Below are 16,349 nucleotides of genomic sequence, written 5' to 3'. Positions count from 1 at the left end.
CATATGCAGGAGTCCCTCTAAACCTCTTGGGAAGAATACACCGGCCTCCAAATCGCTGCTGTAGGTAGATGAAAACAGCAAACACCAAACCACCGAAAGGAATGATAATGTCCCAAGCAGTGGAATAAAAATCCATTCCATGGTTTGCATATATATACGACATATCAAGGTTCCAGGCAGAACTGTGAGCCCTGTAAAGATCATAAGCATGGGGGACTAAACGGACTATGGTGGTCCCAATATAATAAGAACGAGATAATGCTTCCACAGACGGGTCGAAAAATAAGTTGAATAGGAGCTGGGGAAATAGAAAACTGTCCAGGATTAAGCCCGCGTAAGATTTAAGGTCCCCCAAAAAGAAACTTGCTGATACGTCTCAAGCTCACTCTCAAGCTCACTCTCAATCACCATATAACCGAGACGGCCTTGCCTTGGAAAAGAACTTCTGCGAGAATTTCTCCATTGGTGAAAGAACCAAGCTATCAACCCACCGGCGATATACATCAGCAGAGGTACAGAAATGACCTTTTTCTCAGACACCCACAAGCCCTTTGGGTTGTCACCACCATGTCTTGCGGACCAAGTCATGTGGAGAAGATAAAGCTCCAAAAGGAAAGCTACCATAGTAACCACCCTTACAATTACTTCATTGACTTCAAGCCATCCATCACTCCCGAGAAAAACGCTCTGCCTATTATGGTTTGTTACGAGTGCTTCAAAGTTTAACAGGAGAGGAATCATATGTCCCAGAGTAAGAACAGCCAGCAATGTGATGGAAATGAAAGGAAGCACCTCTGGTTGCATTTTCACATGGAAAAGCTGTAAGCCCACAAGAACACACGCGAGAGTATTAGAAATAAGAACCATCATGATCTCCAAGTCCATCCTCCAAATGGACTCATTGGCTTGTTCAACATATATTGTACTTGAAACCAGCTCTAGTGTATCAAAGTATAGAGGATCTGATCTCACTCGAGTGCTTTCGATAGTCCCCTTGATTTTCTCCATTGCTTTCCCAGTCAATGGATGGAACTGGATGTTGATCCGAATCTCACAATCCATAGAGCCATTTCTATACACTTCCGCCTCACTTTGTGCGACGTAGCGACAGCCCATCATGCACAAAAGACCAGTTTCTCTATTATATGTTCCTTCTGCAAAAATATCAACTGCTTTGGATGGAAGACTTCCACCACCTAGCTCAAAAGTAACTGGAGGGGTGAAGCGGATTGTGTAACTGATGTTCTGCAAGGGACTGTGGCTGCTGTCTAACTGAACTGCATTCTCTGTTGGATGTGCTTTAGGCATATTACTGTCTTCGTAAAGATGAAAGGGTGAAAGGAAACGTTCATCACCCACAAATAGTGGAGAAGAATAACCAAGCGCCATCTGCCCCTTCTTATTCTTGACTGACATGTCAAATTTCATATCCGATGAGTACGAATTTGGATATCTCTTTCCCTTATGCTTCCCAGTCTTTATCTCACAAGGTTTCCTAACACCCCCCATTACTTCATATTCGTATTTGACACCTGGTAACACGTCATTGTAACCCCAGAATTTGATCTTATCAAAATAACCGAAATCCTTTGCAGGCCTATTGCTCCACATCTGTCCTACAATTGGATACCTGTTGATGACAGAAAAAGTGGCAGGGAATCTCCAGCACAACTTTATCGAGCAATCTCCCGCAAAAGCATCAGTCAAAGACACCGAAAAGTTCAAGATTCGACAAGCAACAGCACACCACCTATTGGCCTTCGAATTCCATTCTCCTTCACCGATTAGGGTAATACTAGGATTGAAAGCGTAAGAGCTAGAATGGACATTGGTGACATTTGGAAACTTCATTAACAATTGCTTCTGACCCTGATCGGAGCATTGAATCTTCATGAAGTACATGGCCCTGGGTAAAAACCCGACATCTGTGCCAAGAGGATTGCAGTTACCACCATCACAAACGCTCCTGTATTCCAAGTCAAAGGCAGAATTCCTGTTCAAGGCTGAGCACATGCCTCGCCCTAGTTTCTCACTAAACAAATTATCTCCACCACCATCATCAAATTCACCAAAAGGCCCGTTCCCTCCCTCCTTCTCAATCAAAGTATACTCATAATCAACGCTTTTACTAGTCAAAGCCATTACAGAAACAGTCCCAAAATGATCTACACCACCAGCACCGTCACCACCACCCAAACTCTCCAAGACCCCACTAACAAAAGTACTGTTAATACTCGATTTCAGTGGATAATTCAGCTTGAAAACGGCATCAAAACTACGGTTGGAAGAAAACTCGCTAGATCCAACCATGCAAAGCTTACCTGAAGATTGAGACCAGTACCCATCAAGCCAGAACTTCAGCATATCCTGCCTCTCGAAGACTCTTAGCCCGCGGACATGAAATTCGCGCAATCTCCGGTTCTTCGGATTCTCAAAGATCGCATTCACATTGGGGTCCACGAACTCCAGTTTCCCTTGCAGATTGATCGTCTCCTCCGCCTTGGTCTTGTACATCATCATGGGAATGAACAACACCGTCCTCCGCAAATCATGGCCGGACTCCGCCCTCCAGCCATTGACCGAGAAGAACCCACCGTGGAATTGGAGGAATTCGTCGTAGGAGCTCGCCAATTCGGAGGCGATCGAGGGTTGTTGAGGGACCACGTGGCCACAGTGGTTGCTGTAATAGGCATCGAAGTTCGCAGGGTAGATTCTCGCGGTGGATGCAGTGATGGCGAGGGAGCCGACGAGCATGAAAAGGAGGAGTTTGTGAGGCAATGTGGGTTCCATGGTTTGTCAGAGGATGGAATGATGGAATGGGTAGCGGCTAGAGAAATGGCGAAACTGAGGGACGCATTGAGAGTGAAGACGCCATTGTAGTCTAGGAGTCTGAAGAAATGCAGGACAAAAAACCCGGGAAAGAGCGAGTCTTTGGGCCGGCTACGTAAAAGAGGAAAGGGCGCAAGGGAAAATTACAAATGCAAAAACGCAACTCTATTTCTTTCTTCTTTTCATCTCACAGAATGATAATTTTTTTTTTGTTTATTTGCTCTATTTTATGTGTTTATGCGTAGGTGAATATTTACTAATGACCAAGGTAATTAATTGTACGAGACTTCAAATGAGTGCAAATGATATCACCGATTATCATAGAGGTTTTGGCTTTTATTGAGTGATTCAAATGTGCACCTTTGATGGAGATTGAAATACATTAGGAAATTCCTATTCTAGAATCTAGATCATGTGCCGAACTACAGGATGTCCTAAATCTTATGTATGAAATATAATCAAGTCCCGAACCTTTTAACCGATTTAACCAAATCTTCTCCTGAACAGTACCTAAAATTGCCTGGACATCATTCAAGAGGTGCTTATACGGCATTCTTAAATTGCAATCCTCAATGTATCATTTTACTAAATTGTACTTTTCGATAAAAGTCAAGAACTTAATTGAATCGACCTGGTTCCCCCTAGGGCTGCTTCTGCCACCTTGCCCCAAGAACCCTTGAGCATACAGAAATTAAGTTCTAGAAGTCAAGATACTCGAGTAATAACAGGGTGAACTAACAGCAAAATATGAGATGGAAACTCGAGAAGTTCTTAATACCATGTAAAGCAAAACACGTGTATAAATCCTATATTTGTATCTCATTACCTGATACAAGCCACTGAGATCATCAACTCATCATTTATCTCCATTTATACCGTATAGAATCCTCTGAAAGCCAGATGTTTACGCAACATTGCTTGGTATTGTACATAAACGTAAGAACAATTTTCACATGAATGAGAAGTAATAGCGCCGTGCATGATGCTTTCGTCATTCATCAGTGCCAAAGTCCTGTGTTAAGTTCTCAATTTGACTCTCTCCATTTATTTTTTCTCTCTGTTTTTTTATCCAACTGGGCAAGCAGAGTTACATTTGCAAGTATATCCACACTCCAAGAAAGGCAACTAGTGACATAAAACACTAAGAAACATAAAAGTGGAAGAAAGTTCATCTAGGTTTCTGACTCACCTTCCTTATCTTATAATAAATGAAAATAACTTGTGAAAAAGCACCTTCAAGAACATTCACACCATCAAAGACTTCGGCATCATGGGGACAGTTCACATAGTGAAATATTTCCTAGATGCAACTTTTGCATGCAGATACAAGGAGGCATCAAGGTAAACGAGAAATTTGGAATAGCCACAGTCGCTCGATCAGGAATTAACTTTTCACAAGTAGTGAAGAAGATACAACAAATGCCAATCTTCTCAGAAATTTTTGCCTCCAGTGAGTGCTAGAAAACTGCCAAGCTCTTTTAACTGTTGATGCAATCACATGCAACGTGGCTGTATGTGTAGCACATAAGGGTATTAAACAGGATATTTGAGATTAAAACCTTAAAACTAGATGTCGGTTGCCCTCCTTTAACAGGTCTCATCCGTCGGGATGGGTTGAAGTGGCAACTCAAGAAAGGGAACTTGTTTCTTAGTTTCTTTACGAGATGTTAGTAAATCATTTCTTGCTTATGCTACGAAAATATGCGGTATCTTAACAAAAATGACAGCACCAAAGAGGAAATAAATCAAACTACAGTGAAATTGGTTACACTATAGTATATGTACACAAGCAGGATTATTCAAATTTGATGAAAATCAAAATTTCCCACGCTCTACTGAAGATGATATCTCCAATGAGATCCCTCCTGTTGTAAGGCTCCTCTACAGGCTTCAAACACTCATGCATAACATCAACGGCAACATTCAACTTGGAGTTAGTATCTATCGAATTAATCGGTATCAGTAGACTTTTATAGGGTCCTTGTCAAGTTCCCCACGCCCCCTTGAATTGGCTTCCTCAAGAGTTTATTAAGCCCAAGAAAGATCTACAAAAGCGATTCCTCATTCAGTAGACGCTATAGCTAAGACTCCATTCTGCAATTGCCATATAATTGGGTCGCATGGTTTTCTAAATTAAAATTTATAAATAATTCTTAGTTTTCCATATAGGAATTTTTTTTATAATTTTCTTGTTCCAAATGAAGACAAACAGCTCTACCCTTCATTTACCCATTTACTTAAACCTTGCTTTTAAAAAGAAAAAATAACAAAAAGTAATCGATTTTTAATGCTGAAAATAAATGGCTCTAAACCCTTATTTTTTTCTATTAGCAATAGTTAAAACCTGAGTTTTTCATTGACATTTTAAAGACTTCAATTAAAGAAAGAAAGGAACGGAGAAATTTTCTAAACCCACTCTGCCTTGCCCATCTTGCAAGGATTATCGTCATATTGTGGAAACTCTATCATATATTATTTGCGTAAACATTTTAAGATATTTCCACTACTCCCCAAAAACATTCAAGATTATATTTTTTAACTGACTGCTTTTTGCTTATAATCCTAATGGAGATAATAAAAGAGCATTTTGCAGGCATAAGTGAGCGAGAATGTTCCAAACTTCCAAAAGAATATCCCCATTTAATTGGCTTTCCTGATCTGGTTCTGTTTTTTTTTTCCTCTAATATTAAAAGTTTTAGTATGATTTTAATTTTAGTATGAAGATTAAGATAACAACACATGTCTTCCAGAGTATTATATACTGTCGTCTGTATAGAAAAAGTTTATGGTGAGGCTCACGCAACCCTTGGTTTCATAGTTGGCTCCAGCCCAAGACGAGGGAGAGAGTGGTGATCCGATTCGAGAGAGTCCATCAAAAGAGAAATATATTATGAACAAGTAAGAAGTCCCTCCTCAACTTCACCCAGACTAATGCGAAAAAGTCAGATTCAGTTCAGCGAATAAAATAAGAATAAAATAAATTTAATGTAATTTCAACCCGACTCAATCCGAAAGTGCAAATGTAACAAATAATCTGTCACGCCCCGACCCTCGGGTACGTAATATCCCTACCAAATGCCTCAGTCATAATGATAACGTCGGCTATGACCACGATAACATATGGCACATAAACGAACAACTCCCAACCATACAAAACAACAGGGATAGTCAAACATAACACTAATGGGATATCAAAATACATATCTATCGATAATAGCTAGCCCTATAGAGCTACGACAAGGCAAGGTCAAATCCTCATCTACTCCAAAAGAATCAACGGCTCCAGCCTATGAACTTCATCATGGACTGAAAATGTTCCACAAAGGGGTGAGATAAAAATCACGAGTCAACGCTAAGCCTCAATAGGGCGATGATTCGTCCGATACCATATCGGCAATCACATATTCATATCAATAATGCAATTACTGACATTAAGTCATGCAGATGTGCACCATGAATATAACGTGAGACCATGCCAACTCGAGACGATCATGAGGCAATCAAGAACCATGGTATACTCAAACATAAAGCAACATTGGACATCACATGTAGTCCATTTATTAATGATGATTTTCGTGAATGAAATCCTTTGGATCCATACAACGCAATTGGGGCCATTAATTGACCGCACAACAAAATGCCGAATCGACTTGATAACGTCCCGACTCTCATTAACTCAATATCTCAAGTAGGCATTCCCTAAAGGGCTTCGGTCCGTCACAAGCTGCACCGGCAACCGACAATCCATGACTCGACATGGAAGGTCGGGCAACGACAAGTCGTGTGATCCGTACAAAAAGATCGATACGAACTTGACAGCCACGAATCATCATCCATCATGTGATCACTCAATTCATCCATTAGTCATTCCACTTACTTTATTTAAATTATAACCGGATGCCCAAAACTTGACCGAGCCATTTTCATGCTACGTGCATCAAAGAACAATTGAATGCATATCGCTATCTACTAGCTTTTGCAAGTAAATACAGGATGGACAGTTATCAAACAATCATGCAATCACGACAGTCAATGGCCTTCTATTTATAGGCAATCCATGCTAATAAGTCAAGTTAAATATAAACCCAATTCGACTATGTCAACTAAAATCCATAATAACAAAATTATCGCTAATCAATTATTAACTAATCGATCTCTCTTGGCTAATCAATCCTTTGCTCACTATCAAGCAAGGCCAAGCACAAAATAAGCAATCTCAAATCGAACAGCTATAAATATGACTAACCCAACCGATTAGGGCCATTTAACCTAAATCCACTTTCTCGCCTAGCCGGCTCTAATCGAATTACCTAAACGCCTAATAATATAGGAAGACTAATCGAAACGTAATTAAAGACCTAATCAAGGATTAGAGGTCAATTCACAGTCAAATACTCGAGTTGAGATTGGCGGCGGTCCACGAAAAATTCTTCGATACGAGCCTCGAACTCGAACGATCCGCGAACCTTGGTTTCCGTCTAACGAGTCCAATTCTTTAATTTCTTTGGCCCACGGGCCCAATTCAAGGCCCAACTTCGAAGCCCAACAAGGTAAGACACGGCCCAAGTAAAAATGGGCTTCGGCCCCACTCGATAGGCCCAGATAATCTCGGCCCAAGCCCAAAACAGGGCACCCAAGCCCAGAAAACAGGGGAGGCCAAGACTGTTTGGGGCTGCAACAGCGGCTACGGGCGGCGACCGGAGCTGGGGTCGGCGGCCAAAGGTCGGGGAAGGTCAGAGGCTGTCGTCGGTGGTCGGTGGTGGCCGGAGCAGCGACGGCAAGGGCAGAACAGTCCTGTTTCTCCAAAAACAGGGCAGATTGAGCAGTCCGGACGGCGACGTGTACAGTTTCAATTTCGAGGACTGATCTGGGGGTTTTCTTTAGATGGAAACGTCATAGAGAGGTAGAGGAAGGTGTGTACAAAGTTTGGGGTGGTTTCGGGTCCGTTTGCTATGCGAACGGACTCTGTTTCTCCAAGTCAGTCTTTAAAACTGCACTGTACAGCAGCAGGGGAGGTATTCCGGTTCTGTTTTTTAGTCGTTTGGGGCGGTGGCCGGCGGGATTGAGGGCGGCGGCGGCTGGGACACGTCCAAGGGTGTCTGAGGAGGTTGCAGGTGGCCGGAGACGGGAGCTGGAGGTGGCGGAACCGGCGAGCTTGAGCTCGCACAGAACTGGCCCCAAAACAGGGGAACCGGGCTGAGCTTCTGGTTTTCCGACTCTCCGGCGAGCTGCGGCGGTGACGGGCGGTTGGCGACGGTCGAGGGGGTCCTTAGGGGTGGCGTGGTGGTGGTAGTGGGCGTCGGTGGCCACTGGAACGCCGCTGCAGCTCCCAAAACGCAACAGCAGCAAACTCGGCCAAAACAGAGCAGGGGGTGCCGAGTTGCTTCCAGGGGTGATTCCGGCGACTCCCGGTGGCGACGACGGCGGCGGCGGCCTTCGATGGGTAGAGGAGGATGTGATGAAGGTCGGGTGGTGAGCTGGTGGGGTGTCGTTCACTCAAGGGCAGCGAACAAGGGAGTGAAGCTCTGTTGGTTTTTGCCAAAAAAAAAAACAGAGCAGGCGGTAGGTTTTTTTAAAAACCTACGTATAGAGAGAGAGAGAGAGAGGCGGTGGAGAGAGGCGGTGGAGAGAGGGAAAGTCCAAGGTAGTGAGTGCCATTTGGGCCCGTGGGCCGGAACCGCCCGAACCGGCCCGTTGACCGGCCCGAACCGCCCGTTGACCGGGCCCACGGTTCCAACCGGAACGAACCGCCCTCACGGGCCGGTTCCGTTCGGAAACGCGGAACCGGCCCGGAACCGGCGGTTCCGGGCGGTTCAACCGCAAAAAAAAAAAAAAAAATTTTGTGGGCCGGCGAGAGCCGTTGGGCTCTCCCGCCCCCCCCCCCCCGCTGGGCCGTTGGCAACGGCTCTTTGGCAATTTGGCAATTTTTTTTTTTTTAAAAAAATAATAAAAAAAAAAATGATTCTTGCCTATAAATACATATGCTTCCCTTTCATTTTTGTCACAAATTCTCCGAACAATCTCTCGAATTCTCTAAATCCTCTCAAATCGTTCAAATTCTCCCAATTCTCTCAATCCCGATCAATTCTCTCAAAAAATGGCAAGTGGAAGCTGCGACAAAGATGGCTATGGGAGATTCCGACTATCCCTTTCATGAATACGATCCCGTGAGTATGCAAGTTGGGAAGACGACGACGATAATATCAACTATGTCCCGATTCGAAGTGAGCACATCCCAACACAAGAAAGTCTTCATCCTCCCACCGGTTCGAAGAAACGTCAACGGCAAATGAGCCGGAACGGAAGGGCCGAGATAATACATCGGACTTGTGGCTACACTGACAAGGTACGTGATGAAGTCGAAGGTAAGTATAATGTAAAATGTAAATATTGTTCGCAAACTTATAAATTCACGAAAGGAGACGGTTACGGAACATTCCGTCGGCATTTGAAAAAAACATCAACGCAAGCGGGATCGACAATACGCAACAACAAATTTCCGGGTACGCCACTTCTAAGCCTCATCCTTTATTTCGTTTCAGAAGCACTTTATAAACAAACATTAGGTGAATATGTTGCCCTTGATCATGCTCCGTTTAATCTGGTGAAAATTTTAATATGAAATATTTGATAAATTTGTTGTTCATAGCGCCAACTATTCAAAAATACTCTTAAACGGAAGTTTTCATCTTTATAAAAGGAAAAAATCTTTAGCAAAATTTTTAGGAATTCAATGGACGTGTGCATATAGGTAGCGATATTTGGAGTGATCCTTGGCAAATTCATTCTTATATGGGTGTCACGTGTCATTGGATAGATGACAATTGGATGATTCAAAAAAGACTTATGCATTCCAGTTTTTGATGAAAGCCATTGGCTCATAATATTTATAGAATAATTAGGCAAGTTTTAGAAGAATATAATTTAATAAATAAAGTATTTTCAATTGGTTTTGATAATGCCGCCCAAATACCCTTCTATTCCCGAATTAGAAAATATTTGCAAACCCACTTTGCGGACAATTTTTCACATTAGATGTCTTGTCATGTTTTAAATTTATGTGTACAAAATAGTTTACGAACTCTTGACACTTCTCTGCCCCAATAAAAAGTGCAATTAAATTTTTATGGAGTCGTCCCCAATGTATGAAATCATGGGGAAAATTTTGTAAACAAAATGGGAGAAGGCCAAGAAGATTTCCAAAAGATATTCCGACTTCTACGTGACTTTGAAAACTTTTTAAATAAATTTATTATGTATGTTTATTTCACAAAATATTCCCAAATTACTTTACTTCCTCAACATTGGGACGTTTGCAAGAAAATTTTAGATATTTTGAAAATTTTTAATGATGCTACTAAGACTTTATCTGGTATTTATTATCCTACAACGCATTTATTTTTAATAGAGTGTGTTAATATTAGTAGTGTTTTTAGTGAATATGAAAAAGATACCGAATTAGGTCAAACTATTTTAGTAATGCGAGAAAAATGGTTGCATTATTATTTGCAAATTCCTCTTGTCTATTTAGTTGGTATTGTTTTTGATCCACGTATTAAATTAGACGGTTTACAAGATTATTTGAATGTGTATTATCATGATTGTTTACATTTGGATGATTCAATAGATATTTTAAATATATTAGGACATGTTAAAGAATCTATAGTAGCATTATATGGAGAATTTTGTAGTAGATATGGTTTAAGTGATTTGGATCTTTACAATCTACCTCACGTAGCGAAGGTGGTAGTTCACTTAGTAGAGGTATAATATGCTTAAGAGTAGGCAAAAAAAACAAAAAGGGGCAACAGGTAATATTTCTGAATTAGAAAATATTTAACCACTCAATTTGAGTTTCGTGATGCAACATAGTCAGATTTAAATCCAAGTGGTGGAAGAGTCACCAAATCAGTATCAGTTCCGCCCTCATCGCTCGTCAAATATTAGCAACCCCTTCTTCAACGGTTGCAGTTGAACAAGCATTTAGTTCCGGAGGATTAATTTTGGACTCTCAAGATTAAGCCCGGACTGTGGAAGCTCAAGCTTGTGTCGGCGATTGGACGAGGCGAAATATCGACACCAAGAGTTAGATCGTGAACACGAATTTTTTAGCGATGATGTTGGAGATACCACGCCACGGTACCACAACGGGTAGCGACGATTGACGATGAGGTAAGTTGGGGTTCTCAAAGGTAAAAGAACTACATGGGCTTTGATTCTTTATCCCCAAGAAGATATGTAGGTCGCTTAATGATAATTCATTAAGTTCAAGCCCATTCCTTCTTTTTTTTTTTTCCATATTTTATTACAATGTACAATTTAATTGTATTTTATAATTTATAATTTATTATATTTATTTTATTATTTATTATTTTAAAAATTATTATTAAAAATGAATCGAATGAACCGGCGGTTCGAACCGAACCGCCGGTTCAGCGAACCGAACCGCCGGGAACCGCCCGGAACCGCCGGTTGGTTGAACCGCCATTTTCACGGCCGGTTCCGGTTCCACCTTTGGAAAACGGTTCAACGCGGTTCCACCGAACCGGCCGCGTCTAGTCCAAGGTGCCTTTTGACCCAAGAGAATTCTAGAGAAAGGTAGGGCCCACCTACATTACAAACTTTGTCTTTTAATCCATAAAACCCTAGGGACACAATCATAATTTTCCAAAATTTCAGGGGCATTTTTGGTACTTTGACATATGAGGGTAGATTGGACATTTGGCCATCCAATCGAGGGTAATTCAAGATTCTCGATTGTCGGTTCAACCAATTTTAAGGCTTGAACTCGAGAAATTTCAATCTCAAATCGAATTAACTAATCGATCGTATTTTGATTCTATTCGACAAACTATTCCAAAAACTAATTGATTTTCGATTTCCAAATTCTCAAAATATAATTTTGAGAGACAAAACGAAATTCACGGTCATTCTATAGTCTGAATTTCACTATTTACAGAAGACGAGTTTCAAGGCGTCACACAATCTAATGTTCAGAACCCCGTGGACCGAAACTCTCTCTCTCTCTTCACTCAAGATATTAAGCTTCTTTTTTTAAGTCAAACCCCGGAGGACTACAACAAGACTAGTTTACAAACGCACGAATACTAGGCAACTTCTTCTTTTTTTTTTTTTTCAAAAGAAATTGGTGTATTAAATGATGTGGAAGGGTATAAGCAATCCTTCAACTAAGTTTGTCGTATTTAACGTCCAATAAAATAGATTTTTCTTTATCAATGTATTGAGTAAGGTGCAAGAGCAACTTCAATTTAACAAATGAGAGATATTCGATGTTTAAGAATGTCCGTGGTGTCATAGAGACTACAAATGGAGTGGATCGATATTTGTATATGATAATAATTCGATAAAAGTTGATGCACATTAAATCGAGAAGGACTATGATTGAGTGTCCAAAAATTATTAATTAGTTTGGAGCCCGGCTAGCCAGACGGTGGGGCTTTTGTGATGGTAGGAACGGTCAAACTGAAAGATTAATTGCACCAATTAATAAGGCTGCGCATGGCCCAGTTCAGAGCTTTTCACAACGTGACATTACTAAGACAACTCGGTAATAACTTTGGGACAACTTGTGCTCTTCGCGTTAAAGAGATGGCCATGAAACGAAAGAAGCAACCAATAAAGAGAAAGCAGATAAATTAACAGAGGAATTTTACGATGAACAAGTCAACAGCCCTCTCAACTTCAGCCAGACTCATGCGAATAAGTCGGATTCGGTTCCGCAAAAAATGGCGTCTTCCTAGACTCCTCCAACAGCACATACTCATTCAAATAAAAGCTTATCTTTCCCTAACCGATTCTGTTAAATCCACGAAGATCAAGCGGAATAGGGCCCGAGCTTCTCTCTCCCTATAACCATGTGCTCCTTACTGCTCGCTTGACATTAAATCATAGTAGAGAGTCAGTGGTGTTGAGAGATTATGTACGTTCAGATCCAAAAATACCACGCCAGAGCCAATTCCTTCACGTGTGCGTTTGAGAACAATTCAGGCTCTTCTCTCTTGCGTGCTCCCTATGACCGGCCGATGCCTCCCTCTCCTCCCTTCGCGGCGACAACCTCGTCTGGCGGTAGTACTCTCTCACACTCTCTACCTCTAAGTTCTCTGCTTCAGGAAGAATTTCGAGAATTGATAATCGGGTTTATTTTTGTGGTGCTTTTCTTGGGAGGACTCACATCTGACGGCACGCAACCTCCTTTGATGAATGTTCAATTCCAAAAGAAAGTGAAGCTCCAGGTTTGATACTTCATCAATTTCTGATTTTTATTGACCGAAATTTTCTGCTCATTCTCATTGGTGATAGGTTGCTTTTGAAAGTTACAAGTATAAATTGTGCTCTTTGGGACTTGATTTGATTTGGTTGAAGATGGTGGCTCTGTCAGTGGATTTTAAACTTGATGTGATTTATACGCCCAGCAAATTCCACAATCTGAAGTTTTTTTTCCTTTTGTGGGATCTGGAGAAGATTTTGAGCTTGTCATAATTGATTATGGGTAGTTACTTCGATGAGATTTTACTTTGATTATGAGTCTGTTTTGTCGGTAAATATTTTCGCTCTATCTAGAAAGGGTCCTCAATGAGTTCCGAATGCACATGTCATGTTCCTCTAGTTACGCAATGCTAGTTGAAAATTCACTGCTTTCTATTTGTGATTGATATTAATATGACATCAAGAGAGGAAGCATTTTCAAATAAATTTTAGATTGGAAGATAGGGTGTCATGTGCTAAACACCTTTTTGCTGGTGGTTGTCGTTGGTGCCAATCGTTGCCATGTAGAACTACTTGATGATGGTCTCTTTTACTGTCATGCAATGTAGAACTCTCTCATGAGGAGCTTGCCTGCCCGCACATAATCGCCATGAACTTGTGGAAGGTGAGATACTTACAATGCCGGCGATGGATGTGATCCATTCAGGTGAATTCTAATGCCATTTTCTCATGTTTTAAATTCTAATGTCGCGCGCCATTTACTCGTTACGCCTAAATTTGAAATTCGTCATTTCATTGCCATACCTATTATTTTTGAATCTGGTATTTGTCATGTATGCTATCTTCTATTTGAATTTTGAATTTGTCAATGTTATTCTCTCATTATGTGTGCATTCTTGCCATGCCATTTCAGTGTCATGTTTTTTTTCCTTATCATAGTGGATCTGAATTTGCTATGTCGTTGTCATATTTGGACATATTTAGATTGAATTCCTATGTTGCATCCGGAGTGACATTTTATTTGCATCCACAGTCTCTCACACACAAATCCAACACCACAAATGAGAAAATGGCCTTGTAATCGTTAATGATGTTAAATAAGTGTTTTGGTAATGCCTGAAAATTTGGAACAAAATTGATGCCTGCTTGGGAAATTAGATCATGAATAAGTTTAGCACCTTAGAGAAAATAGAGCTTTGATACTTAAAGAACGTCGTGAAATACGCCCTACGGTTAACCAAATCCTCACATTTATAATTTCTAGTTCTTTTTTTTTTTCACACGTACAATTAGCTAGCTGACTTTTCAATTATTGCCTAAGCATGGTCATGTCTTTTATGATTACCTAATGATTATAGGTAGCCATGGCGCTTAGGAATTAGTTCTCCAGATAGCCCGACTTGTACTAAACCATCTCGAATATGTTCTTCCATATTTATCTCTTTCAATTTTGATCTTTCATTGATTTTTAATTATAGAAAGGGGCGTGATGTTTCTACTCCTAAATGGGTTCATCCACCCCTAAACATTTAAAAGGACATAATTACCCAAATAATGGGTCCCACTGGCCTCACCCTGGCTTCATGTTCTTCTTCCTCGTGACCTCTCTATCTCTGTCTTCACCACTCTCTTCTATAGTCAAATATCACTCTTGTCACCTCTTTTTATTTAACCTCAACTTAAAGAAAAAATGGGCGGCTTTAGGATTGTCCTACTTTTTGGCACAAAATTGAGCCGTTTCCGGGTTGTCCTACACTTGGACGAAATAAGCGGTGTCCAAATTGTCCTATTTTGGGAGAAAAATGTGAGGTTGCATTCAATAGGAAACCCCATTTTTTCAATTTATCTAAAGAGAGAGGGAGGAAGGGCTGTTTTAGCCTGAAACAAAGCGAAACAAATCCCAATACAGCTTCTCTGCTTGTTCAACAGGATGAGCTTCTTGCTGACAAGATCGTGTCTAAGTGGAAAAAACTATATAAACTCTTTTCTTAAAATTTCCTCACATCACATCCCACCTGGATGTTGACCATATCTTGAGAAGGAAATAAGGGGGTTGGCAGAATTGGACGCTGTTAGTAACATTGAAAACCCTCAATTTCAGGAGAAATAGGAAGAGTTCAAATTTCTCTTTGACTACAGCTCACGAACCTTCAGGTCCACCATTGAGCAAATCGCCTCCATTTCTAGTCTTACAATGGAAGCAAGAAATGCCAGCTGTAAAGTCTAAAATTGTGGGTGAGAAGTTGGTGAAGCTTGCTTATAAATAACAACTCTTTCTTCAATTTTTAAGAACGATTGATGTCTCCAAACTCAAATATAAAGGTGTCAAAACTAAAAGAAGTACATGAAGAAGTCGTAAGTTCTTTTGAAAATTTGCTCTTCTAGTGAATAGTAAACACAATGTTCATATCACTAGCAAAGATCCGTGCTTTTCACACATGTAGAGCCGTAGCTGCAGTGTTGTAGCCGACACTACCTAGGCATTTTGATTTTACAACTATTAAATCATGTAAGATTGCATTTGTGTTTGGCTTCGTGCTCATTGCAATCATTGGTGCTACCCTTAGATTCAGAAATGCAGCATTCTCGGAAGATGTCCACGTTTAGAATCTTCCTTTTGTGAGCGTTCGTTTGTTCTCTCAAGTAGCTCAATCTCTTACGGTAAATTTTTTTTTGCATAAATAGAGTAATCATCTTGATGTGCATAACCCACCTAGTGTTAGGCAAATTAAGGTGATTATTCTATTTATGCAAGAAAATTTTTACCGTAGGATGTTGAGCTACTTGAGAGAACAAACGAATGCCCACGTAAAGAAGATGCTGAACATGGACATCTTCCGAGAATATTGCACGTCCGAATCTAAGGGCAACACAAATAATTGCAGCGACCACCAGGCCGAGAACAAATGCCATCTACATGATTTAATAGTTGTGAAATTAGAATGCCTAGCTAGCAACCAGCAAGTGTTAGCTACAACGTTGTAGCTATGGCACTACATGTGTGAAAAGCATAGCGCTAATGATCTGAACATTGTGTCCACTGTCCACTATGCCCGAAGAGGAGCAAATTTTCAAGAGAACTTCATGTGACATTGTCCCTAAGGATGATGTATTGCGCAACTCAACTTCAGTAGTCTATGTTAGTTTGTACTTACAACTTCTTCATGTACTTCTTTTAGATTTGACACCTCTATATTTGGGTTTAGAGACATTAACCATTCTTAAAATTGGAGGGAGAAAATTGGAGAAGAGTAAGCATATTCACTAGAACTGAACAAAATAGATCTTGGTAA

The 16,349-nt window shown here is 40.7% G+C and overlaps 1 protein-coding gene across 1 annotated transcript; it reads right to left on the bottom strand.

Moving 5' to 3' along the window:
- Positions 1 to 324: 324 nt before the first annotated feature.
- On the bottom strand, positions 325 to 2,790 carry LOC115731462. Its single transcript, XM_030662130.2, has one exon. It carries the CDS (start codon positions 2,788 to 2,790, stop codon positions 325 to 327), a length of 2,466 nt encoding a protein of 821 aa, XP_030517990.2.
- Between the last annotated feature and the right edge of the window lie 13,559 nt (positions 2,791 to 16,349).

Source organism: Rhodamnia argentea, chromosome 5 (genome assembly GCF_020921035.1).
Source record: "Rhodamnia argentea isolate NSW1041297 chromosome 5, ASM2092103v1, whole genome shotgun sequence".
NCBI lineage: Eukaryota > Viridiplantae > Streptophyta > Magnoliopsida > Myrtales > Myrtaceae > Rhodamnia > Rhodamnia argentea.
This window is presented reverse-complemented; position numbering and strand designations above follow the sequence as displayed.

What these genes read in the sequence shown, in the direction of transcription:
- LOC115731462 (XM_030662130.2), bottom strand. Translation starts at nt 2,790, where the DNA reads ATGGAACCCACATTGCCTCACAAACTCCTCCTTTTCATGCTCGTCGGC.